The sequence below is a fragment of the Diabrotica virgifera genome, chromosome 3 (assembly GCF_917563875.1).
Source record: "Diabrotica virgifera virgifera chromosome 3, PGI_DIABVI_V3a".
Classification (NCBI taxonomy): Eukaryota; Metazoa; Arthropoda; class Insecta; order Coleoptera; family Chrysomelidae; genus Diabrotica; species Diabrotica virgifera.
This window is the reverse complement of record NC_065445.1, coordinates 244937819-244964656: the sequence shown is the minus strand read 5'-3', so window position 1 is coordinate 244964656 and position 26838 is coordinate 244937819. Positions and strand designations below refer to the sequence as shown.

The 26838-nt window shown below is 31.1% G+C and overlaps 4 protein-coding genes across 4 annotated transcripts in view; 1 reads left to right on the top strand and 3 right to left on the bottom strand.

Moving 5' to 3' along the window:
- The window catches only part of LOC126882384 (leucine-rich repeat-containing protein 47-like), a 57888-nt gene that overhangs the window by 16248 nt on the left and 14802 nt on the right, over positions 1 to 26838 (bottom strand). The window contains exons 4-5 of the mRNA XM_050647294.1: positions 15995 to 16174; positions 2186 to 2455 (exon numbers count right to left, since the gene is read on the bottom strand). Coding sequence (XP_050503251.1) covers positions 2186 to 2455; positions 15995 to 16174 — 450 coding nt within the window. The remainder of the gene's footprint in view (positions 1 to 2185; positions 2456 to 15994; positions 16175 to 26838) is intronic.
- LOC126882388 (uncharacterized) lies at positions 219 to 860 on the bottom strand. Its single transcript, XM_050647299.1, has 2 exons — positions 744 to 860; positions 219 to 624 (listed from the first exon to the last, which is right to left on the bottom strand). The coding sequence occupies exons 1-2, from the start codon at positions 824 to 826 to the stop codon at positions 282 to 284; spliced, it is 426 nt and encodes a 141-aa protein (XP_050503256.1). The 5' UTR covers positions 827 to 860; the 3' UTR covers positions 219 to 281.
- On the bottom strand, positions 24988 to 25650 carry LOC126882386 (uncharacterized). Its single transcript, XM_050647297.1, has 2 exons — positions 25509 to 25650; positions 24988 to 25404 (listed from the first exon to the last, which is right to left on the bottom strand). Exons 1-2 carry the CDS (start codon positions 25589 to 25591, stop codon positions 25062 to 25064), a joined length of 426 nt encoding a protein of 141 aa, XP_050503254.1. The 5' UTR covers positions 25592 to 25650; the 3' UTR covers positions 24988 to 25061.
- On the top strand, positions 25860 to 26487 carry LOC114328690 (uncharacterized). The gene is made up of 2 exons (XM_028277616.2): positions 25860 to 26003; positions 26116 to 26487. Exons 1-2 carry the CDS (start codon positions 25921 to 25923, stop codon positions 26456 to 26458), a joined length of 426 nt encoding a protein of 141 aa, XP_028133417.1. The 5' UTR covers positions 25860 to 25920; the 3' UTR covers positions 26459 to 26487.

The window sequence follows — 26838 nt, the reverse complement described above, 5'->3', positions numbered from 1 at the left end:
TTAAAAATATGATAAAAGGCAATACAGTTACCATATTTTAATAATTATTATTTTTAAAATTTGTTTGTATTATTTGTATCTTACTTTATTCTTAAAAATGTTTTTGTGAAAAAATAGTCCACGAACAAACACGTTTTTACAAAAGTAAACGAAATGTTATAAATATTTATTTAAAAAATACTTATACAATTTTTACGAACTAAGTAAACGAACTAAGATAAAAATTTATTTCAAAAAACACTTATTATAAAATTTATTTTTTACCAAAAATATTTCTAACCTTAAATTCTACAATTAAAAACTTTTTTAACAGTCGATAGACATTGGTTTTTCTTTTTATTCTCTGCTTTCATCGGTTTTTTCTTAAGGATCTCCAAACTGTGTCTTAAATTTACTGATTTCTTCGTGATCTTCTTGGAAACGTTAGCTGCAAATACTCTTTTGGCATCCTCTCTGGAAATAGTTATTGATTTTGCAGGATTCTGGATAATTTCTTCGGCCTGGCGTCTTTCAATCTCTAACGCATCCCGGAGATTATTTCTCAACACGCTGTCACCAAAACAAATACTCTTGAATCTAGGATCCGATCTGGCAGTTGCCAATAAAGACAATGGATCCAACAATCTGGAATATAAAAAAATATATCAGTATACAAATTAAAAAAATTAATATCGTAAAAAAATAAATATTATAAAAAAATAAATATTAAAAAAAATAAATATAAGACATTAATAAACACTTACCTTAAAATAGTAGACCACATTTCCACGGGAAGCGCCGTCAACTGGAAGCAGGATGCAGCGATCACTGGCAACAAACGGAACATTTCGAACACAACGTAACAATAACACTTAATCACTTCAAAGTACAAACTGAACTGACTACAGTGCGCAGATACCGCTGTTATATACGCTAGTTTGCGCGGCAAATCATTTGCCTAAAACGCGCGCAGTCTGTAACACCACGTCAGCCATAAAGCCGACAACATCAACAAAAATGCGCGCTCAGTGTAACGCCAATAAAACAGAGAATCAATATTACAACCGAATAAAAGTTATTATCAATACGCTCATTATGCTATTCCATAATGCTGCAACACTCGTAAGTAAATATTATTTTTTAAATTAATAAATTTTTAGAATTTTTTTTTATTTTTACTATTTTTTAAATTTCCAGTTTTGTATGTTCTATATAAAAGGGGGCACAAATTTTTGTTTAGTCTGGATCGCTCAAAACTCTAGAACAGGCCCTGAGTAAACGTAAATGTATATGGAACAGAAATAACTAAAATGAAATTCAAGTACGTGGACAACTGGATCGATAAGAATCTACTCTCCGTTTCACATGTCAGAATCAGTATGGTCGTATATTGCAAGCGGGTTTGCCATTCTATAAATTATCATAAATAAATCCTCCTTTTGTATCCCGAATAAAGTACGTGCCTCCTAGTGGCGAGATATGGGCAACTTTAAAATATTAAATAGCAACCTCCACTTTTTATTACAGATTCGGAGCCGTCACGAAAAATTAAGCAACATTTATTCGAAACATTTTTTAGAATTGTTAATAGATGGCGCTTTAATTGGAAAACTACGATTTATTAGCGCCATCTATCAGAAATTTTAAAAAATGTTTCGAATAAATGTTGCTTAATTTTGTATGGCGAATCCGAATCTGCAATAAAAAGTGGGGGTTGCTATTTAAGATTTTAAAGTTGGATTTTAACCCCCCTCCAGGGGTTGGGTTGGAGGGTCATGTTTTGTGTTATTCGATAGGTTTTCGAAAAAGATTAAAAATCTGTTTTTTGGTTTTTTATTTGGAAGTGTATTTCGTGAGATATTAGACCGTTTCTATAATTTACCTATGGTATCAGGATAAATCGTTTTTCCCTATTATAGCGCCATCTATTCACAGTTCAAAAAAATGTCTTGAATAAAAGTTGCCTACTTTTACGTAAAGAATCCAAATTTGCAAGAAAAACTGGGGGTTTCCATTTGAGATTTTAAAGTTACCCCCCACCCCACCTCCAGGGGGTGTAGTAGGGATTGGTGTTTGGTGTCAATGGATAGATTTTTGAAATAATTGAACAAGAATTTTTCAGTTTTTTGATCCGATGTTTAGTTCGCGAATTATTCGACCGTTCTGCTACTTTTGGGATACCCTATAATATAATAAAAGTACATACCTTAGAAATATCTGAATTCGTAATAGGTGGAAATGATATGACTTCCTTATTCGCATTTATGACACATGGATATTGCGGTTTTCCTTCAATCAGGTATAAAAATTTGTGAATTCCACTATATGTGCTCCTCTTCTTTTCCTTCCTTAAATTATTGGCTTCCGTTTGAAGTTTTGTAAATAGCTCAGCACCACTCATTACGGTCGCTCTGTTTAAAGGTTTAATCATCAGTTCAGAAGGTTGAGAGGTTGAGTAGATTAAATCTCCTGGAGGCTAAAAAACAAGAAATATTTTTGAAGTTATACTTCTTTAGGCGCGACTGAGAGTAAAATTTCATAATCTGCGCGCATGCGCACACATACAGTATGACGTTTAGTTGCTAAAATATTTCTATAATAGTTATGTATAAATATATCAGTACAAGAAAAGGTGTGAAAAGAATATATTAGTTTTTTTAGTAAATATATTTATTATAATTTTTGTGTCTTTGGATTTGTCTTCCTCAGGAGTAATTATTAAATTAATTAATTAATTATTAAAACATTGTATTGTATATTTATTATACTTGTCTGTTTGTTACCGTGAATTGTCATTAGGTACGTCCGAACCGATACAGACACAGTCCTCGTAGCGTATTTGGTATAGCATTTAGTCGAGGCATTGAAGGATTGAAGTGTCGATTTTTCGAATGTTTTGTATAAATGTACCTATTTACGAATCTTTCTTCTAAAATTTAGGAATATATTGATTTTATAATACATTTAAGTATGTAGTAATTTTCTTTACAATTTTTACTTACCTATTTGTTTCTGTTTATACATAATATCGCCCGTGTCTAGCAAGTGTCTGCGTAGGCTAGCGGTATGTGTATCTAGTTACGGACGTGTTAGTACTTGGTTCGATTCCCCATAAGGAAAATTTTTTTGTTTATTATTAATGGTTATTGACATCTTAGACTATTATTATATGGACTTAAAAATGATTAAAAATAATTAAAATAATCGGGATGTTGCCCAACTATTTACCTTGCAAATTTATAATAATTGCCTATTTCGAAATGCATTTTTCTTATGCACAAATGCAATTTCAGATTTCTTATTCATTACATTAGTTCACAAAATTTCCTGACATTCTTACGAATCCAACGCTCCAAACTGCATTAAAATCCGTCTTACTGCGCCAAAAATCGACAGTAAGGCCTTTTTTTGTGCTTCAATGCCTCGACTAATTCGGCCAGAGATCGAGAGGTCTTGAGTTCGAATCCAGTGTAATCCTATACTTTTTTTATTTTTTTGAAAGCGGTAAGCAACAAAATTAGTTTGGTGTTTTAAAAAAAAATTAAAACAAACTGTTTAAAGTATGTATAATAAGCACAATAAGCACAGAAATGAGATTTTTGAGAACAATAGAGGGAAAAACAAGGAAAGATAAAATTAGAAAACAAACCTTTAGAGAAAATCTGAAAATACACCCAGTTACAACAACAATCGAACAAGGACAACTTAGATGAGCCGGACATGTACTGAGAAGACGAGAAGAAAAAATAGTAAGACATATATATTAAGCGAGAGGAAGACCAAGAAAGACGTGGACAGAAAAAGTGAGGGAAGCAGCCGACAAAATAGGAATATAATGGGATCAAACAAAAGCATTGGCCATGGATAGAAGAAAATGGAAGGAAATATGGAAGAAAACGACGGAGAACCTAACTCCGTAATAACTGTTTAAATAATAATTGTTTAAAAGGAAATTACTTCAAAACCGGAACTAAATTCAACTTTTCAATATGCTTCGATTGATGTCATGTACTATTTCTGCGACTATAATATGACTATAATATGGTTAGAATTTTAGAACCGGAAATTATATAAAAACCAAAAGTATACATTTGTTCTCGTCTTACTGAACGTCGAATAATATATCGCTTATACTATTTCGGTGACTTTAAAACGGTACTTCCGGTTAAAACTCTAAAACCGAAAGTTCGCGGTTAAATTTTTCATCTTTATTAATATCCTTCGGTTATAAGCTGAGGACATCTCATTTGTCATTCTATCTGTATTAATAACACAGGAGTTATATTCGCAGATAGTCATGAAACCGGAAGTATATATTTACTCTCGTCTTGTTAAGGCGCGTCGAATAATATATCGCTTGTATTATTCCGGCGACTTTAAAACAGTACTTCTGGTTGTATTTCTAAAACCGGAAGTCTTAAGTCAAATTTCTCACCTTTAGTACCATCTTGGGTTATGAGCATTCATTCGACACCTCATTTGTCATTCTACCTGCTATAGTGACGGAGGAGTTGTGTTCACGAACGGAGAGACAGGCGTGGATAATTCAACGTTTTCACATTTTGCAAAATTGGGTGAAAACAATACAAAACATTAATAAATTAAAAAATTTTCTTTTTGTTGCTTCGTAAAAAAATCTTCTAATTTAATTTTATCGGAATCATTCATATTGACAATGATTGAAACATATGGTAGTTTGATATATAACATAGTTCATATTATGAAGTGGATGACTTAAAAATGATATTACCAATAAAAATGATATTACCAATATTTATGAGGTGCGTTCATGGGACGACTTTATTGGAAGATAGTTCATGTGACAAGATGACAATAAAATTCTCCTGTTAGTGATCCCATAGTACCCAAATCATGAGAAAAAAACCTCATGATACTATCCCGACGTGATAAGTTTTTGGTCTTACATTTAATTTACTCTCAGAATGAATACCAAACTCTACTTTATCTGTATTTTATTTTAAAACATAAATGATGTATCTTCGATATGTTATGGACTTACTATGAAAAAAATAATAATAAAAAACATTTTGAGATCTATTTTATCTGAAACTAAACCTAACAATGAATAAGAAAAAATAAAGAATTGTATTTATTAAACAGTTTGCGAATGCGAACACTTTTATTTAGAAGAAACATCAAGACCATTAAACCTTAGAATAAGTGAACGCCAATTAACCTACGTTAACTCTGCGCATTAATTCATCTTATCAGTGACGTGGTGTTTTATTATCCGCGCCGTGTTGTATTGGCGCAAAATGCAGTTAATTTGGCGGTACACTTTGCGCGCACTTTTGTTGATGTTGTGAGCTGTATGGCTGACGTGGTGTTACATTCTGCGCGCGTTTTTGGTAAGTGATTTGCCGCGTAACCTAGCGTATATAACCGCGGCATCTGCACGCTGTAGTCAGTTCAGTTTGTGCTTTGAAGTGATCAAGTGTTATTGTTACGTAGTGTTCGAAATGTTCCGTTTATTGCCAATGATCGCTGCATCCTGCTTCCAGTTGACGGCGCTACCCGTGGAGATGTGGTCTACTATTTTAAGGTGAGTGGTTATTAATTTCTTTTATTTTTTATTCTTGTTTACAGTGATATTTATTTTTTTAATTGACTTTTAATTTGTATACTGATATATTTTTGAAGTTATACTTCTTTACCGGCGATAGAGGGTGATTTTTTTATATGTTAAAACCTATCAGCCCGGCGCATGCGCATTATAACTTTGTTCTGATTGGATGTTCAAATGACATGTCAAAAATTATCCGATATGGCAGCTGTGGTTTGGAGGTAAAGGTAAAGGTAATCAAATGTATAATATATTAGTTTTATTGTTGTGAGGACAGAAACAAAAAAGTTTATAATATTGTAGTGACTTTTAAATAGTTTTTAAAAGCAACAGTTACGTAATAATTATTAATGTATCATGGGTATAAACCTACCTATTTGATCTGCCAAAATACATAGTATGTAATACTTTAATTTATATAATTTGATTACCATCAAAATTTCTATCAATATTCACCTAATATATTGTTTTTTACTCTATGTTTTGTTGTATTTTTTCAATTCTAAATCATTTAAATTCAAAATTAAAATAATTTGATCAATTTTCAAAATATCAAAATATCACAAGTTTAATCCGTTTAGTTAGTCGATCTTCGTAAATAATGACACATAGTGTCCGTGGCTAAGCGGAGAAGGCGAATGAATTCCAATACCAGCCGCTCTTATCAGCGCTGGTTCGAGTCCCAATAGAAACTTTCTTTTTTGTTTTTTTTAATACATTTTATGATTGTAAGTATATTTATTATATAATTGTATTTTCAGAAAATACGTATTTAGTTAAAAAAAATTTCGACAATTAATGTTCAGACATCATTTGTGGCTTGTTTAATGTGTTTGTGTGTGTTTTATTCTTTTATTATTTTAATTTTTGGCACTGTTCTAATAAAAATGTTTGAGAACTAGTAAGTATAAATTAGTTTAATATTTAAACAAAATATAAATAAAAAGTATATTAATTTCAAAATCCACGAGGAAAATAAACTTCCTGTAGCTGGCTGTATACCATAGATCACAAAAATACCAAGTTTCTTGTAAAAGGTATATATTAAAATACCCTAAATAAGGGTCGCAATACAAAACGTTTTCGGATTAAGGAATCCATCATCAGTGTTTAAAAGCCCTAAAATTAAGTATAACCTAATTAAATGAGATAAAAGTTAAAATTGACAGAGGTTTTCAAGAACAAGAGGTCATACTTACAAAATTTGCATGCCTGAGCCACCAAAATGTATAGGGTAAAAACCCTTTAAATGTAAATAATAAAGATATTTTACATATTCACATTATATTTACATTATACAAATATGTAAAATATCTTTATTATTTACATTTAAAGGGTTTTTACCCTATACATTTTGGTGGCTCAGGCATGCAAATTTTGTAAGTATGACCTCTTGTTCTTGAAAACCTCTGTCAATTTTAACTTTTATCTCATTTAATTAGGTTATACTTAATTTTAGGGCTTTTAAACACTGATGATGGATTCCTTAATCCGAAAACTTTTTGTATTGTGACCCTTATTTAGGGTATTTTAATATATACCTTTTACAAGAAACTTGGTATTTTTATTTTTATATTAATTTCGTTTAAATCATATAATAGAAGTATAACTTCTTACGTGCGTACAAAGTACACACACATTCTTTTTTTTATATTTCAGATTGTTGGATCCATTGTCTTTATTGGCAACTGCAAGATCAGATACCAGATTCAAGAGTATTTGTTTTGGTGACAGCGTGTTGAGAAATAAACTCAGGGATGCTTTGGAGATTGAAAGACGCAAAGCCGAAGAAATTATCCGAAATCCTGCAAAATCAATGACTATTTCCAGAGAGGATGCCAAAAGAGTATTTGCAGCTAACGTTTCCAAGAAGATCACGAATAAATCAGTAAATTTAAGACACAGTTTGGAGGTCCTTAAGAAAAAACCGATGAAAGCAGAGAATAAAAAGAGAAACCAATGTCTATCTGCTGTTAAGAAAGTTTTTAATTGTAGAATTTAAGTTTAGTTTGTAGTATTTTGCAAAAAATAAATTTTGTAATAAATATATATATTTTTAAATAAATTTTAATCTCATTGCTTTACTTCTGGAAAAAAAAACGTTTATTTGACTATTTTTTCACATTATATTTAAAATAATTTGCCTAGTGGTGAATGGATTTAGTGTCCGCAGTCATATAAACCCAAACAAACAACTATTAATTTGCCCAGCAAATAATTTTGAAAGAAATATTAAAAATTATTATTAATAATTATTAAGAAACTTTAATAATTGTCGATTTTAAATTAAGTTTATATGCGTAAAAAATAAATTTTTGTAATTAATATTTTTTACAACAAAATTGTTATATTATGTCATTTAAGTATGTTATTTTGAAACGTAAATTTTGTATCCTCGATATGTTATGGACTTACTAATAATAATAAAACAAACACATTGAGATCCATTTTATCTAAAACTAACCCTAACAATGAAATGTATTTATAAAACCACTGGTGAATGCGAACATTTTTATTTAGGTGAAACATCAAGACCATTGAATGTTAGAATAGGTGAACACAAATCTTATATTAACAATAGAGAATTTGATAGATCTGAACTATGTATGTAAACACGCATGGGAAAAAGAACATAGAGTTAAGTGGAAAGATTCAATTATAGTCCTGATAGAAACCTAATATGGTAAAAAAAATTCAAAGAATGATATACTTATTGCGTTGCAAATTCCTCGGCAGAATGCAGTAGAATCTGGTTACTTATATTAAAATAGGAAATCAATAGAGAGAAAATACTACGATTAGTAAGTCAATGAAATACCGAGGATATATCATTTACGTTGTAAAATAAGATGCATCTAAAGTCAGAGTTTGGTATTAATTTTGAGAGTAAATTAAATTTAACACCGAATACATACTATGTAGGGATAGTATCATGGGGTTTTTTCATGAGTTACTATGGGATCACTAACCTGTTGTCCGATTTGAGTGATGTTTTTAGTATGTTATAGCCTTATTATTTAAGAAAATCGATGTAATAATATTGTTGCTAGACAGGTAAATGTCATTTTATACCGGGTGTAACAATCATACCGTGTTTTTCTTAAAGTTCGGAACACCCTGTGAGATATTCTAGCATATTTAAAATATTGAAATTAAAACTCATTTCCTTTTTTGATTCATTTGCTTATGTTCGATAATAAAAAAGTTGGGTACGTTAACAAGGAGCCATATTTTTCATCAATAAATCCTCATTTTCTGATTAGTTTAATAAACACGCCTAAAGTAGGCTATGAGAAATTAACAATTTAATAGATAAAAATAATAAACTTAAAGATAAAACCCATAACTAAATTAAAATTCATGGTGACGTTTCAATTATTACTTTAATCATCGTCAGAATAATAAGTTTCTTGAGCGGATGCTTTAAAATAATTTTAAAGGAACAAACAATAATTAATGAAAACGTAAAAAATGACATTGATAATCATTGGGTTACGTCAATAATTTCAAACACGCCATGTCCTGTTGCGTGTTTAAGGGTGGCTTCAAAAGAAATAATATGGATAATGCCTCCTTGATGCTGAGTTCTGTTGGAGAACTTGCATGACCAATGATTGAGAAGTCCTTACGACTAATAGGGTGGTCAGAATCAGTCATATGTTGGAATGCCGCTGAATTTGGAACTGTTCTTGATCGTCTTCCCGACGTACGTAGCTGCACGGCTACTACATTTGAATTGGTATATAATGTTAGATGCGAGATTACTAGGAATCATGTCTTTCACATGGAAACGAGATCCTATCCTTTCCAAAGTCGTGAAAGCAAATCTTAATTATATAGAGGGAAATGCTTTTTTAATTGTTCTACGGATGTTGCGTCGGATTTGTAAGCTGTGGTAACCAGTATATGGAAGTTTGATATAGATCTTTTCTTTGATTTCTTCTACTTTGCTGTTTGGTTGGAATTTGTTATTGAAAAAACGTCTGATGTATCTTTCTAAGAAGTTCAACGAAAAACCATTTTTACTTAAGATCACCTTTATGTTTTCTAACTCTTCATGTAGGAATTGCCAGGTTGAACAGATAGTGAAAGCGCGGTGAACAAGTATATTGATTAAACTTGTTTTGTATTTGTTGGGAATGAAGCTATCTGCGTTTATATACAGGTCGATGAAGGTTGGTTTTCTGTATATTGAAGTGGAAAAACCTGAAGGTGATCTGAAGATGTTAATTCCTAAGAAGGGCAGATTTTCATTGACTTCAATTTCACACGTAAATTTCATATTGTGGTGTTTCTGGTTGAGATAATCTAAAAAATGTTGAATGTGATCGGTATGTTTGAAGATGAGAAAAATATCATCCACGTATCGTCTATAAAGAAGTGGCTTAAAATTAATTGGACAGTCAGCTAACCATGTTTTCTCATGGTGACATAAAAAAGTGTTCGCGAAAACTGGTCATAAAGGAGAGCCCATTGCAACGCCATCTATTTATCTATACACTTTTCCGTCAAAACTGAATAGACATTCTTTGGCAGCTAATGTCAGTAGATCTTTAAATTTTGACTGCTTCATTCCTTGAATTGGAAAAAGCTTGAATTGGAACTTGGAAAAAGTGAATTTATTATTATGTTGATGGTTTCATCTAAGGGAACGTTTGTAAACAGACTTTCAACGTCGAAACTGACCATAATTCCATCTTTGTGTCTGTTTTGGTTGGTAATTTCCTTCGCAAATGAAAATGTATCTTTTACTGTGAATTCGTTTTCAGTCAGTATTTGAAGGTGTGGGACAAGATATTTAGCTAACAGATAGTTTGGAGTATTGATGGAGCTGAGAATCGGTCTTAGAGGGCATTAGATATTAGACAATCTCTAATATATAGATGTATAGACAAATAGATGGCGTTGCAATGGGCTCTCCTTTAGGACCAGTTTTCGCGAACACTTTTCTATGTCACCATGAGAAAACATGGTTAGCTGACTGTCCAATTAATTTTAAGCCACTTCTTTATAGACGATACGTGGATGATATTTTTCTCATCTTCAAATATACCGATCACACTCAACATTTTTTAGATTATCTCAACCAGAAACACCACAATATGAAATTTACTAGTGAAATTGAAGTCAATGGAAATCTGCCCTTCTTAGGAATTAACATAACTTATCTATCTATCTAACATCTTCAGATCACCTTCAGGTTTTTCCACTTCAATATACAGAAAACCAACCTTCACCGACCTGTATATAAACGCAGATAGCTTCATTCCCAACAAATACAAAACAAGTTTAATCAATATACTTGTTCACCGCGCTTTCACTATCTGTTCAACCTGGCAATTCCTACATGAAGAGTTAGAAAACGTAAAGGTGATCTTAAGTAAAAATGGTTTTTCGTTGAACTTCTTAGAAAGATACATCAGACGTTTTTTCAATAACAAATTCCAACCAAACAGCAAAGTAGAAGAAATCAAAGAAAAGATCTATATCAAACTTCCATATACTGGTTACCACAGCTTACAAATCCGACGCAACATCCGTAGAACAATTAAAAAAGCATTTCCCTCTATAGAATTAAGATTTGCTTTCACGACTTTGGAAAGGATAGGATCTCGTTTCCATGTGAAAGACATGATTCCTAGTGATCTCGCATCTAACATTATATACCAATTCAAATGTAGTAGCTGTGCAGCTAAGTACGTCGGGAAGACTCGACGTCACTTTAATGTCAGATGTTGCGAACACTTAGGTGTCACTCCTCACTTAGGAAGACGATCAAGAACAGTTCCAAATTCAGCGGTATTCCAACATATGACTGATTCTGACCACCCTATTAGTCGTAAGGACTTCTCAATCATTGGTCATGCAAGTTCTCCAACAGAACTCAGCATCAAGGAGGCATTATCCATATTTCTTTTAAGCCACCCTTAAACACGCAACAAGACATGGCGTGTTTGAAATTATTGACTTAACCCAATGATTGTCAATGTCATTTTTTACGTTTTCATTAATTATTGTTTGTTCCTTTAAAATTATTTTAAAGCATCCGCTCAAGAAACTTATTATTCTGACGATGATTAAAGTAATAATTGAAACGTCACCATGAATTTTAATTTAGTTATGGGTTTTATCTTTAAGTTTATTATTTTTATCAAGTTTAACGGTGTGTCCTTATCTACATAAATTTAATAGATAGCAAATTGTTAACAGTCAAAAAGTGTCTGGTTTGTTGTGAAAATTAGTAGATTTATTATTTAAAGTTTCAATTAAGTCTGTATTTTTTTTTGTTGTTTGGTGGACATGGAACGCGCTACAAGGTATTTGGCCCGCGATGGGTGTGTTCAAGCAGATATCTTACATAGCGAAGGAATTTGCTACCATGCTATTGGCTCCTTATATTGGTAACAATTTTTTGCTACTTAGGCTACGGCTCCACGGGCTGGAAATTGACGCTAGCAGTAGCCGCAAAACGAACTTAAGGTTCCGCAGAACGGAATAGGAATAGCCGAACTGTACCGACTACAGGACTTGTGCGTAGTCGGTTCAGTTCGGCTATTCCTATTCCGTTCCGTGGAACCTTAAGTTCGTTTTGCGGCTACTGCTAGCGTCAATTTCCAGCCCGTGGAGCCGTAGCCTTAACGATAATGCAAGACGTCACATTTACGAACTGTAACCGAATATTTACAACAGGTAAATCTTCGGGCTTTGAATTGGTCATCGCATGGCCCAGATCTTAACCCGATCGAACATTTGTGGGACATAATTGGCAGAAGACTACGACAGCAGCGTTTGCCGCCTCCTGGAACCTTACAAGAGGTAGAAACATGGCTCTCGAGATTTGGAATGATATTGATCAAGGCCAAATAGCATATGGTTCTTTTCATGAGCATTCTTCAGTGCGTCACAAATGATAGAAAAAAAGTTTAGTCCGTGATAAATACACATATATATGACATTTATTCTAACATAACATTTTAGTTAAATCTGACAGTTGTCACATTTTATTTGCAATTTGGTATAAAAACAAATCAATTTTGTTTATTGCATTTATAAAATGGTATTTTCTTTGATGTGTATAGTCTTATAAATTGTAAAGATTAAATTTTTTTTATATAGAATAATATAATATTATTTAATATTATATTATTAGCGCCATCTATTGATAACTAGATTAAATGTTATAAATGTCACCGACGAAATGTAATCAGCGACGTGCGTTTTTTTCTGTCACATACAATTTAATGCGTTAGAGAGAAATCGAAAAGCTGTGACGCACTGAAAAATGCTCATGAAAAGAACCATACCTCATTTTTAATATAAAAGTACATATGTATCTCTTTTATTATCGAACATAAGCGAATGAATCAAAAAACAGAATGTTAAGAAAGCCTAAGGCTACAATTGACGTTTAATTTCAATATTTTATATATGCTAGAATATTCCACAGGGTGTTCGAACTTTACGGAAAAAAAAATATGATTGTTACACCCGGTATAAAATGACATTTACCTGTCTAGCAACAATATTATTACATCGTATTTCTTAAGTAATATGGCTAACGGCTAATATAGGAAATTCGAGACATCTAACATGTCCCATTTTTAAGGTGTTCCGTTAATTTTGCAGCTTATAGACCAGGGCGGATCTGTGAAAAAACGTCTATTTTTGGATGTGCGAGGTGGTATTCGGATTTTTGCAGATAAAGTTAGGTGACAACTTCAACAATAATAATTGACTTATGCTCCTTCTCAAATATGCCCGGAACAATAAAAAAAATATAAAAATTTTAAAATTTCGAAAAACATCGATTTTTTTCTACTTTCTTTGCTTATAACTTTAAAACGATTCATTTTGGAACAAAGTCGTAGGGAAATAAAATAAAGATAATTGAATTTTGTATGATAAACGACTAGTTAAAAATGTCTTAAATTATTGCCCTTTCTGCAAAATAGCAATAAATACAAAATAAGGGGGCAAAATAAGCCTGTTTTTATTCAATGTCTTTCAACCACTTTGGTCGCACTTAGAACTTTCGTAATTCGCTTAGAAAATTCTTATAACATACTTAAATCTTAAATCGTTCACCAAATTTCATTAAAATCGACCTGATAGATTTTGCAGAATAATTTTGCAATCTAATTTTTTTTAAAGTTAAAATTTTTTAAAAACTTTCTAAAGAAAAAGTAGACCACTTAGAAGTTTGCTAATTTTTTTACATATAAAAAGGTTCTCTATCTATCTAATACACTTGACAGAATTAAAATCGGATTATTTAACGGCCACAGCACTGTTTTAAAGTTATAAACAATTTTTGGCTTATAAACAAATACAGTCAGGACATTTGAGTTGGCATAAATTCATTTTCTCGAGAATATGCGTCTCTGGAAATAAATCCCGAAACAGGTCGATTTTTATTTTTAAATTCTAAATTTGGTGTATATATCATACTAGTGACGCCATCCATCTAGGCGTGATGGCGTAATCGATGATTTTTTTAAATGAGAATAGGTGTCGTGTGATAGCTCAATCGAAAGGCTATTCAATTTTGTGTTCACTAATATAAACATTAACATAATTATTTATACAGGGTGTCTGCGTAACTTTGCACCATATGGGAAACTTTTTTAATATCAATTTTACGAAAAAAAGTCATTCTTTATAAAGTGCTCTGCATAGTCTAAAACCTAATTTGCAATCATCAGATATCAAATTTTGTCAACAGTATACGAGGTATGTCAAAAAATATTAATTTCGCTCAAGAGCAAACTACCTTTATATTTCAAAATATCAAAAAAATTTGTTATAAAAAGTTATTTGTAATTAAAAACCATATTCAAATATGCAATAACATCATTTTTATTTATTAGACCTGTAATAACTCTTTTATTAATAATTTTAGGAAAAAAAGGTATTCTTCATAAAAATCTGTGCATGGTCTAAACCTCAAGATGCAACCATCAGTTATACAAGTTTGTTAATTTTATACGAGGTGTATCAAATAATATGAATTTAGAAAGAATTCTTTCTAAATTCATATTATTTGAGATATTATAAAGAATTCTTTCTAAATTCATATTATTTGACACACCTCGTATAAAATTAACAAACTTGGAAAACTGATGGTTTTATCTTGAGGTTTAGACCATGCACAGATTTTTATGAAGAATAAGTTTCTTTCCTAAAATTATTAATAAAAGAGTTATTACATGTCTAATAAATAAAAATGATGTTCGGAATCTGTAATTAGGAAAATCTCAGAAATTTTTTTTTTCACGTAGAAGGCTGTTATTGCATATTTGAATATGGTTTTTAATTACAAATAACTTTCATAATAAAATTTTTTGATATTTTGAAGTATAAAGGTAGTTTGCTCTTGAGCGAAATTAATATTTTTTGACATACCTCGTATACTGTTGACAAAATTTGATATCTGATGATTGCATCTTAGGTTTTAGACTATGCAGAGCACTTTATAAAGAATGACTTTTTTTCGTAAAATTGATATTAAAAAAGTTTCCCATATGGTACAAAGTTACGCAGACACCCTGTATAGGGTTTGAATTAAACAAATTTTTTTGAATTAAATTAATTAGGTACAATATTTAGATTACGTCATCACATCCAGATGGATGACGTCACTAGTACGATATTTATGCCAAAAAATTATAATTTAAAAATAAAAATCGATCTGTTTCGGGATTTATCTACAGAGTCGCCCATTCTCAAGAAAATGAATTTATTCCAACTCAAATGTTATTTGTTTATAAGCCAAAACATTGTTTATAACTTTAACACAGTGCTGAGGCCGCTTAAATAATCCGATTTTAATTCTGTAAAGTGTATTAGACAGGTAGAGAACCTCTTTATATGTAAAAAAATTAGCAAAATTTTAAATGGTCCACTTTTTGTTCAGAAAGTTTTTAAAAAATTTGAACTTTTTTAAAAAAATTTAGATTGCAAAATTATTATGCAAAATCTATTAAGTCGATTTTAATAAAATTTGGTGGACGGTTTAAGTGTGTTGTAAGAATTTTCTAAGCGAATTTTGAAGGTTCTAAGTGCAACCAAAGTGGTTGAAAAACGGTCTTTTTTGCCTCCTTATTTTTCATTTATTGCTATTTTGCAGAAAGGGTAATAACGTAAGACATTTTAAACCAGACGTATATTATACAAAATTCAATGATCTTTATTTTCTTTCCTTAATTATATTTAAAGATTATATTTAAATTTTTTTATTAATGCTCCGGGCATATTTGAGAAGGAGCATAAGTCAATTATAATTATTGAAGGTGTCACCTAACTTTATGTGCAAAAATCCGAATGCCACCTCTCACATCCACCTCAAAACAGATCCGCCCCCTGGTCTATTAGTGTAGTAAAGAAACTTATGTTAATAATTTCAACACAGAGAAAAATATAACAGAAACTTACCAATTTATTGAAATCATGAGTGGCTATAGTTGCTACATTCCTTTTCTCACAGACTGAATCATGGAGCTTGTTTTGTAATTGGATAAATTTCTTGAAAGATTCCTCGGTAAATGACACATTGTTGACAACGCAGGCAGCAAAGTGCTCTCTTACCGTTTTAACGCCATTTTTAATAATCACCTACAAGTTTAATGTACTTTTTAGTCATAATTTATCTTTAAAAAAGTATACAGTAAGGGCCACCCTACTAAATATATGGCTAGGTACCTAATTGCTATGCTTATGGACTAAAATCCGATCCGTTCTCAGATGTGACTTTCATCCCTGTCAAGAAACTATTCAAAATAATTGTTTTTCCATACAAAAAAAATATATTAATAGTATTAATGCCCTGCTTTAAAATAACTTTATTCAAACACCAAGAATATTACAATACAGTCGGCAAAATGAAAGAACACCCATGAACGATCACATCAATTACTTATTTTATATTTGCTGTCTTTTTCTATCAATAACAAACATTTGTTATAGAAAAAGATAGCAAAAATAAGTGATTGATGTGATCGTTCATGGGTATTCTTTCATTTTTCCGACTGTATGTCGGTCCTTGTAAAACTTTTACAATTTTAACAAAATGACCACTATAAACGTCAAAATTAGATCAGCTGTATTTAATACAGCTGATCTATTATTTGTTATTTGTCAACTTTCTATGTTAATATTCAGGTTTCTGTACATTTTCTGGCGTTCTGAACGTCACAAGATATAAAAATAAACATTGCAACAAGTGAAGGGTCTAGTACTGTGATAGCTCAATGTTCCTACGTATCTAGTAGGGTGGCGCTTACTGTATAATACGAATAAATACGACAAGCGAAAAACGCGTTAACCGAATTTTATATTACAGAATTCTATTTTCTCTGGTCGTCTAGCGGAACAGATCGAGCTCCTAACGTTAAATGAGCTGCAGTGTTGTCAAGAATTTAAATATTTATTCTTCTAACTATCGTCTATTCTTAACTTCTAATTTTGACCTGATATCGTATGTTACTTTGGACATTAAAATGTTAAGAGCGTGGGCGCAAAATTTCGGGCCAATGTTTTTTAAATGCCTTCATTTTTTTGGAATTCTGAGAAAACTAACAAGTATACTTGAAAAATTTAAACGCAGACTGAAAGATTACATTATTTACAAGGGTTGAAAGTCCCTTAGAATAAACAAAAAGGTTCTTTTGAATGAGCATTTGAAATTAAAAATCACACTAAATTTTCTCTTTTTTTCCACTTTTGTAACTTATTAAAATAACATTATTGAAATTTTCAGGGACTTTCGGCAACGGATAATAAAGTATCTTCCATTTTGCGTTTAAATCTAAAATACTTATTAGTTTTCGCAGGATTTGAAAGAAATTAAAAATTTCTTTTAAAAAATATTTCATTTAAAAAACATTGACCCGAAATTTTGCGCCTATGCATTTAACAATACCTTCGTTGCAAAATATTGCTCCCATATGATGGTACCCATTTTTATTTTAAAAATAATGATAAAAGGTAATACATCCAGTTAATAATACCTAATTTACATATGTTGTTCTGAAGCTATTTTCTTGTGACATTTTTATAATTTTAACTATTTATAACGGGAAATAAGCGACAATATTATTAAAAAAAATTTAGTATTTTGTATTTTGACAACGGCACCCGATGTGGGCGTCGAAACGTTAATAAAAATCATTTTTCAATAATATTGTGGCTTATTTCCTAATTTACATAGTTTTGCAAAAATATATTTTTGATAAAAAATAAATTTTATAATATATATTTTTTTAAATAAATTTTTATCTTAGTTCGTTTACTTTTGTAAAAAAAACGTTTTTTATTTGACTATTTTTTCACAAAAAAAAAACATTTTTAAAACTAAAATAAAATACTAGCAAATAGTTTTGGAACAAATTTAAAAAATTATTATTAATAAATATTAACATATTTTTAAGTTCAAAATGTTCGAAACTATTGAAGAAAGAAAGAAAGAAAAGCGTTTAAAAAAGTATACAGTAAACGCCACCCCATAGTGCAGTCACTGAAGGTTTTCACCTCCGATTTCGTTGAACCTCCATTGATTTTCATGAAAGTGAGCAGTTAGAGGATACCTCAAGGAACAAAGGTGACATGATGCCAACTTGCGCTGTTACCTGGGGTGGATCTCGCCCCTTTTCGGGGGTGAAAATTGTTTTATTAAAAATATTACCATAAATCGATAGAGGGACAAATTCTAAGGAAAATTTTTTATATAAAGTTATTAAACATAATTCAATACTTTTTAAGTGATTAAAGATCAAAGATTTCATTATTTCGTAAACAAATGCATGTTGTTTTTCACGTACCTATAAGTCAAAAACTATGAGCTTTTACAAAAAAATTATTACGTATTAGCAAAATAATTGAAGATAATAAAAAATTTAATACATGTACTCTTCACAAACAAGTAAACTAATGTTAATTCAAAGTGAGTTGTGGGTAATTGAATGTATATATTTTTTTCGACGAGTACTCAAATCTAAGTACATATTCAAGCTTAAAAAACGATGCATTTTATAAAATACATCTTGTCAAAATACTTCAGAATACCCATCAAATGAGCTCCAGAAGAAGTTAATAGCATCAAAATTAAGCAAGTTAGAATGAAAATAAGAGAAACCTGTCGAATTTTTTAGGAAAAAGTGGAAAATAAAACATACGCCATTTCCACAAAAATTAAAATTTATAGTAATCCTTACAAAAATGTCTTTGTATTAGCATAAGTAATGATTTCAACAATTTTCACCGTTTTTTGCGTATTTTCAAATAAACGTTTTTATTTTTTGCAAAAATAAACGAGATAAGACAAGAATTTTATTGTAAAAAAATATGTAACTAATAAATAAACCTAAATTAATTAAAATTAATTTAAAAATATATATAAAATATATGAAACTATAAAATATATTTAAAATATATTTATTTTATAATAATATAATATATTTAAAATTATATAAATTTGAAACGTAAAAATAAACTAAGTTTGAAATTAAAATTGTGGTTTACAGGAAAAATATTTATTATAAAAAAAATATTTATTATACAACTTATTTTTTACACCTACTATACACTAAAATTAAATTCTACAATTAAAAACTTTCTTAACAGTCGATAGACATTGGTTTTTCTTTTTATTTTCTGCCTTCATCGGCTTTTTCTTGAGAACCTGTAAACAGTGTCTTAAATTTACTGATTTCTTGGTGATCTTCTTGGATCTCGGGCCATAGTGTGAGATGGGTGTACTGAAAAATGGAAAAAGACAATATGGTTTCCCTACCGACAACATCAAGTGAAACATTACTTTTTCAACAAAATCAAGTGCTCTTTACTGAGAATCAAGCCAGAAGTCAAAATGAGCAGATGTTCTACAACGCCTGGTTACAGGAAAAACAAGAAAGAGAAAATCTACATATCGTCATACAACAAATGAAAATCCAAATAGATACCCTACAAAAGAAGATAGGCGAAGAAAAACAACAGCACAATGAAGATATAGAATATCGCACAGACGACGAAGAACTGAGTAAAGAAACGGAATGGATTCGAGTCCAAAATTCAAAAAAAAGGAAGATAAGCAACTCCCCAAAGGAAGTACAGCCCCACTCCCACCAACAGAGAAGTAAACCAGATGAGACACAAACGGCACGTAAACCACCACCAGTCATTATAAACAAATTGGAAAAATACGACACCCTAGTCAGCCACTTATCAGGTAAGCAAATATCTTATCAAACTAGCATGCTTGCAGGTGGAAATATAAAAATTAATGTCAAAGACGAAAATAGCTACAGAAACCTAACCAAGACTCTAAATGACACAAATCTCGAATGGTATTCGTTTGAAGATAAACAAAATAGACCTCTAAAAGTGGTTGCAAGAAAACTGCATCAAACTTGCCAAGTTAAGAACATAACGGAAGACCTAAAAAATAAGGGATATAAAATAGAAAACGTAACCCAATTACTAAGAGGAAAGGACAAATCGCCACTGCCACTTTTTGCACTTACTTTTAGTAAAGAGGAAAATACAAAAAAAGTGTATGAAATTACGGAAATTTTAAACATGAAAGTGACGATAGAAGCTTTCAGAAAACCGAATTTGATTCCACAATGTAAACGGTGTCAAGAGTACGGACATACACAAAATTATTGCAGAAGAGAACCGAGATGCGTAAAATGCATCGGAAAACATTTAACAAAAGATTGTAAGAAGCCACAAGATAAAGAACCCAAATGCATACACTGTGGTGGTGCCCACCCAGCTAGTTATAGAGGTTGCACCACTGCTATATCTCTTCAAAAATTACGGAACAAACAGAGACCTACAACCAAACCACAAAACAAGGCAGCAGACATGGAGAATCCTACGCAAATCCATCCAAGAGAGGTTAACCAAAACCAAACATATGCCCAAATAGCCTCTAACCAGCCAAAACAACCAGTAGAGAATGATCTCAATTCGATATCAAACATGCTACACATACTAATAGAACGCATGAACAATCAAGAAGAATTCAATAAAAAAATCCTAGAAAGATTAAATAGCATAGAAACTAGTAGACGATAAAATGGCGGAAGAGTTAAGAATTTTACATTGGAACGCAAACGGCCTCTTGCAACATCAGCAGGAGATGCTGTTTACCTTAAATAACCAAAAAATCGATATATGTTTAATATCAGAGACACACTTCACTAAACAAACATATATTAAACTGAGAGGATATCAAATATATCAAGCTCTTCACCCTAGAAACACAGCTAGTGGAGGAGCAGCAATAATCGTTAAGAGTAATCTAATTCACCTCGAAAGAGAAAATATAGAGACTGAAGCCATACAGGCAGCTAGTATAAGTGTCAAAACAAAAAAATATGAAGTAACAATAGCAGCTGCATATTTTCCACCCAAACACAATCTAAAAAAAGAAAATTATGTCCATTTGCTTAACACGCTTGGAGAAAAATTTATTATTGGTGCAGACTTTAATGCTAAAAACACTGTATGGGGTTCAAGGTTAACCAATACAAAGGGTAGAGAACTACATGCAGCAATAGAAATATAAACGGTAAATGGCACTCAACTGGAAAACCAACATATTGGCCCACTGATCAAAATAAAATACCAGACTTAATTGACTTTTTCATTTCAAGAAAAGTTGCAACAAATTTTATGAAAATAGAAGAAGTTGATGGTCCCAGTTCTGATCACTCTCTAATACTACTCACAATCAGTGAGCATATAATACTAAGAGAAAATAACCCAACATTAACCAATAAGAGAACGGACTGGTCTAGCTTTAGACAGGAGTTAAGTGACAGAATTGAGCTTAATGTACCAATCAAAACTAATGAACAACTTGATGAAGAAACAGAGACACTAACCATAAATATACAACAAGCAGCTTGGAATAATACCAAACAAATTATAAGAAAAACCAAAGTACAAAATTATCCCAAAGAAATTCGAGAACTGGTGCAAAGAAAAAGAAAAGCCAGGAAGACATGGCAAAAAAGCAGAACTGCAGAAAATAAAAATATATTAAACAACCTCACCCAACAGTTAAGAAGGGAAATAGATTTAATTAAAAATGAATCAGTAAACCAATACCTAAATGATCTGACAGATGACCAAACCACTGACTACTCGTTGTGGAAATGTACAAAAAGAATAAATAGACCAACGCAACAGATTCCGCCGATTAGAAAAGAAAATGGAACATGGGCAAGAGATGGAAAACAAAAAGCAAATCTTTTCGCTTTATACTTGGAAAATGTATTCCAAAATAACGAAATGGGAAATAATCATCAAGCCGAAAACGAAGATGATCAAAGCACTGAAATTGATTTGAACAATACTGATCAAGACATAATAAAGCCTACTACTCCTAAAGAGGTTACCAACGTAATCAAAAACAATATCAATCCCAAAAAGGCTCCAGGATTTGACTTAATAACAGGAGAAATACTACAACAATTACCTAGAAAGGCCATCGTAAAAGTCACAAACCTTATAAATGCAGTATTCAGGTTGCAATATGTACCAATAACGTGGAAAACATCTGAATTAATCATGATTCCCAAACCAGGGAAACCAACCAACAAGGTAGAATCATACAGACCAATATCTCTGCTACCAATTTTATCCAAACTATTTGAGAGGATATTGCTAGCACGAATGCAACCTATACTCGACCACAGGGAAATTGTTCCTTCCCACCAATTTGGATTTCGCAATAAACATTCAACAATAGACCAAATTCATCGAATAACAGATATTATAGAGAGATCTCTGGAGGAGAATAAAATATGCTCAGCTATTTTTCTAGACATAGCAAAAGCATTTGACAAAGTGTGGCACAAAGGCTTGTTACTAAAATAAAAAAGATATCTTCCCATCCAATTTGTACATCTAATACAATCATATTTGGAAGATAGAACTTTTAGAGTTAAACAGGAAGGCGAATATTCAGAATTACGGCCAATTAAAGCAGGAATCCCACAGGGCAGTGTTCTGGGACCCATACTATATTTATTATATACTTGTGACATACCTGTTACAGAAAATATTAAACTGGCAACATTTGCAGACGACACTGCAATACTAGCAGTCGGTGAAACATTCGAAGAAACAACTAGACACCTGCAAAATGCAGTAAACAAAATAAACACCTGGAATAATAAATGGCGCATAAAAATCAATGAAGGGAAATCTGCCCATATCGATTTCACCTACAAAAGAATAAATAGTCACCCAGTTAGAATAAACAATAAAATCGTTCCGTACAAGAAAACAGTTAAATATCTAGGGCTACATTTGGATAGCAAATTAAAGTGGCAGGAACATATCAGAAAGAAAACCGAAGAACTAAAACTGAAGTACAAGAAGTTATATTGGTTATTAGGTAGAAGCTCACAACTTACAATCAAAAACAAAGTATTAGTTTACAAACAAATTCTCCAACCAGTATGGTCCTATGGTCTACAGTTATGGGGCTGTACTAGTGAGAGTAACTATGCTTGCCTTCAAAGAGTCCAAAACCGAATACTAAGAAACATAGTCAACGCTCCATGGTATATCCGCAACAAAGACCTACATCGGGAACTTCGTATAGCAACAATCAAAGAAGAAATAAAGAAGATTGCCAAGGGTCACGAAAAACGACTCCACAACCATACAAACAGGGAAGTGTTAGAACTTTTAGATAATCAAAACCTAGTCCGCAGGCTCAAACGCACCAAACCTTTTGAACTTGTGTGATAGTGATAAATCTATAAAAATGTCAGTGTCAGTTTAAATTCGGACAGTGAACCTAGCCACAACAGTGATGTGTGCAACAATAATTATTAATTTCTAAGGTGAACCGTTGGGAATACCTAGGACAGTACAGTAGTAGATTAAGTTAAATGTAAAATGCTGGTTAGTCTTAAGATTAGGTGCATTGTTAATTTAATAAATAATAAAAAAAAAAAATTTTATAATTTTAACTATTTATAACGGGAAATAAGCGACAATATTATTAAAAAAAATTTAGTATTTTGTATTTTGACAACGGCACCCGATGTGGGCGTCGAAACGTTAATAAAAATCATTTTTCAATAATATTGTGGCTTATTTCCTAATTTACATAGTTTTGCAAAAATATATTTTTGATAAAAAATAAATTTTATAATATATATTTTTTTAAATAAATTTTTATCTTAGTTCTTTTACTTTTTAATAAAAAACTTATTTGACTATTTTTTCACAAAAAAAAAACATTTTTAAAACTAAAATAAAATACTAGCAAATAGTTTTGGAACAAATTTAAAAAATTATTATTAATAAATATTAACATATTTTTAAGTTCAAAATGTTTGAAACTATTGAAGAAAGAAAGAAAGAAAAGCGTTTAAAAAAGTATACAGTAAACGCCACCCCATAGTGCAGTCACTGAAGGTTTTCACCTCCGATTTCGTTGAACCTCCATTGATTTTCATGAAAGTGAGCAGTTAGAGGATACCTCAAGGAACAAAGGTGACATGATGCCAACTTGCGCTGTTACCTGGGGTGGATCTCGCCCCTTTTCGGGGGTGAAAATTGTTTTATTAAAAATATTACCATAAATCGATAGAGGGACAAATTCTAAGGAAAATTTTTTATATAAAGTTATTAAACATAATTCAATACTTTTTAAGTGATTAAAGATCAAAGATTTCATTATTTCGTAAACAAATGCATGTTGTTTTTCACGTACCTATAAGTCAAAAACTATGAGCTTTTACAAAAAAATTATTACGTATTAGCAAAATAATTGAAGATAATAAAAAATTTAATACATGTACTCTTCACAAACAAGTAAACTAATGTTAATTCAAAGTGAGTTGTGGGTAATTGAATGTATATATTTTTTTCGACGAGTACTCAAATCTAAGTACATATTCAAGCTTAAAAAACGATGCATTTTATAAAATACATCTTGTCAAAATACTTCAGAATACCCATCAAATAAGCTCCAGAAGAAGTTAATAGCATCAAAATTAAGCAAGTTAGAATGAAAATAAGAGAAACCTGTCGAATTTTTTAGGAAAAAATGGAAAATAAAACATACGCCATTTCCACAAAAATTAAAATTTATAGTAATCCTTACAAAAATGTCTTTGTATTAGCATAAGTAATGATTTCAACAATTTTCACCGTTTTTTGCGTATTTTCAAATAAACGTTTTTATTTTTTGCAAAAATAAACGAGATAAGACAAGAATTTTATTGTAAAAAAATATGTAACTAATAAATAAACCTAAATTAATTAAAATTAATTTAAAAATATATATAAAATATATGAAACTATAAAATATATTTATTTTATAATAATATAATATATTTAAAATTATATAAATTTGAAACGTAAAAATAAACTAAGTTTGAAATTAAAATTGTGGTTTACAGGAAAAATATTTATTATAAAAAAAATATTTATTATACAACTTATTTTTTACACCTACTATACACTAAAATTAAATTCTACAATTAAAAACTTTCTTAACAGTCGATAGACATTGGTTTTTCTTTTTATTTTCTGCCTTCATCGGCTTTTTCTTGAGAACCTGTAAACAGTGTCTTAAATTTACTGATTTCTTGGTGATCTTCTTGGAAACGTTAGCTCCAAATACTCTTTTGGCATCTTCTCTGGAAATAGTAATTGATTTTGCAGGATTCCGGATAATTTCTTCGGCCTGACGTCTTTCAATTTCCAAAGCATCTCGGAGATTATTTCTCAACACGCTGTCACCAAAACAAATACTCTTGAATCTGGGATCTGATCTTGCAGTTGCCAATAAAGACAATGGATCCAACAATCTGAAATATAAAAAAGTATATCAGTAAAAAGATTAAAAATATAACTAAAAAAAAATAAATATCACTGTAAATAAAATAATAAAAGAAATTAAATAAACACTTACCTTAAAATATTTGACCACATTTCCACGGGAAGCGCCGTCAACTGGAAGCAGGATGCAGCGATCACTGGCAACAAACGAAACATTTCGAACACTACGTAACAATAACACTTAATCACTTCAGAGCACAAACTAAACTGACTACAGCGTGCAGATGCCGCGGTTATATACGCTAGTTTACGCGGCAAATCACTTACCAAAAGAGCGCGCGGAATGTAACACCACGTCAGCTATACAGCTCCGCGCGCGCTTGATGTTGTGAGCTGTATGGCTGACGTGGTGTTACATTCTGCGCGCGTTTTTGGTAAGTGACTTACCGCGTAAACTAGCGTATATAGCAGCGGCATCTGCACGCTGTAGTCAGTTTAGTTTGTGCTTTGAAGTGATTAAGTGTTATTGTTACGTTGTGTTCGAAATGTTTCGTTTATTGCCAGTGATCGCTGCATCCTGCTTCCAGTTGACGGCGCTTCCCGTGGAGATGTGGTCGAATATTTTAAGGTAAGTGTTTATTTAATTTCTTTTATTATTTATTATTATTTTAGTTACAGTGATATTTATTTTTTTAGCTACATTTTTAATCTTTTTACTGATATACTTTTTTATATTTCAGGTTGTTGGATCCATTATCGTTATTGGCAACTGCCAGATCAGATCCCAGATTCAAGAGCATTTGCTTTGGAGACAGCGTGTTGAGAAATAATCTGCGGGAAGCTTTGGAGATTGAAAGACGTCAGGCCGAAGAAATTATCCGGAATCCTGCAAAATCAATAACAATTTCCAGAGAAGATGCCAAAAGAGTATTTTCAGCTAACGTTTCCAAGAAGATCACCAAGAAATCAGTAAATTTAAGACACTGTTTGGAGGTTCTCAAGAAAAAGCCAATGAAAGCAGAAAATAAAAAGAAAAACCAATGTTTGTCGACTGTTAAGAAAGTTTTTAATTGTAGAATTTAAGTTTAGAAATATTTTTGGTAAAAAATTAATTTTATAATAAGTGTTTTTTGAAATAAATTTTTATCTTAGTTCGTTTACTTTTGTAAAAAAAAACGTTTTTAAAAATACATAACATAAAATAATTTTGGAACAAATTTAAAAAATTATTATTAATAAATATTAACATATTTTTAAGTTAAAAATGTTTACTATTATATGGAAGCAAGATCATTCAATGAATACTATTAGTACAATGATTACTATATATATATCTATTAGTATCGTTCGCGGTAACGATTCCGTACTTGTCCAGGACAACTTCGCATGCGCACTTTAAAAAAGAGCGTTCTCTTTTTTAAAGTGCGCATGCGATTTTTAAAGTGCGCATGCGAAGTTGTCCT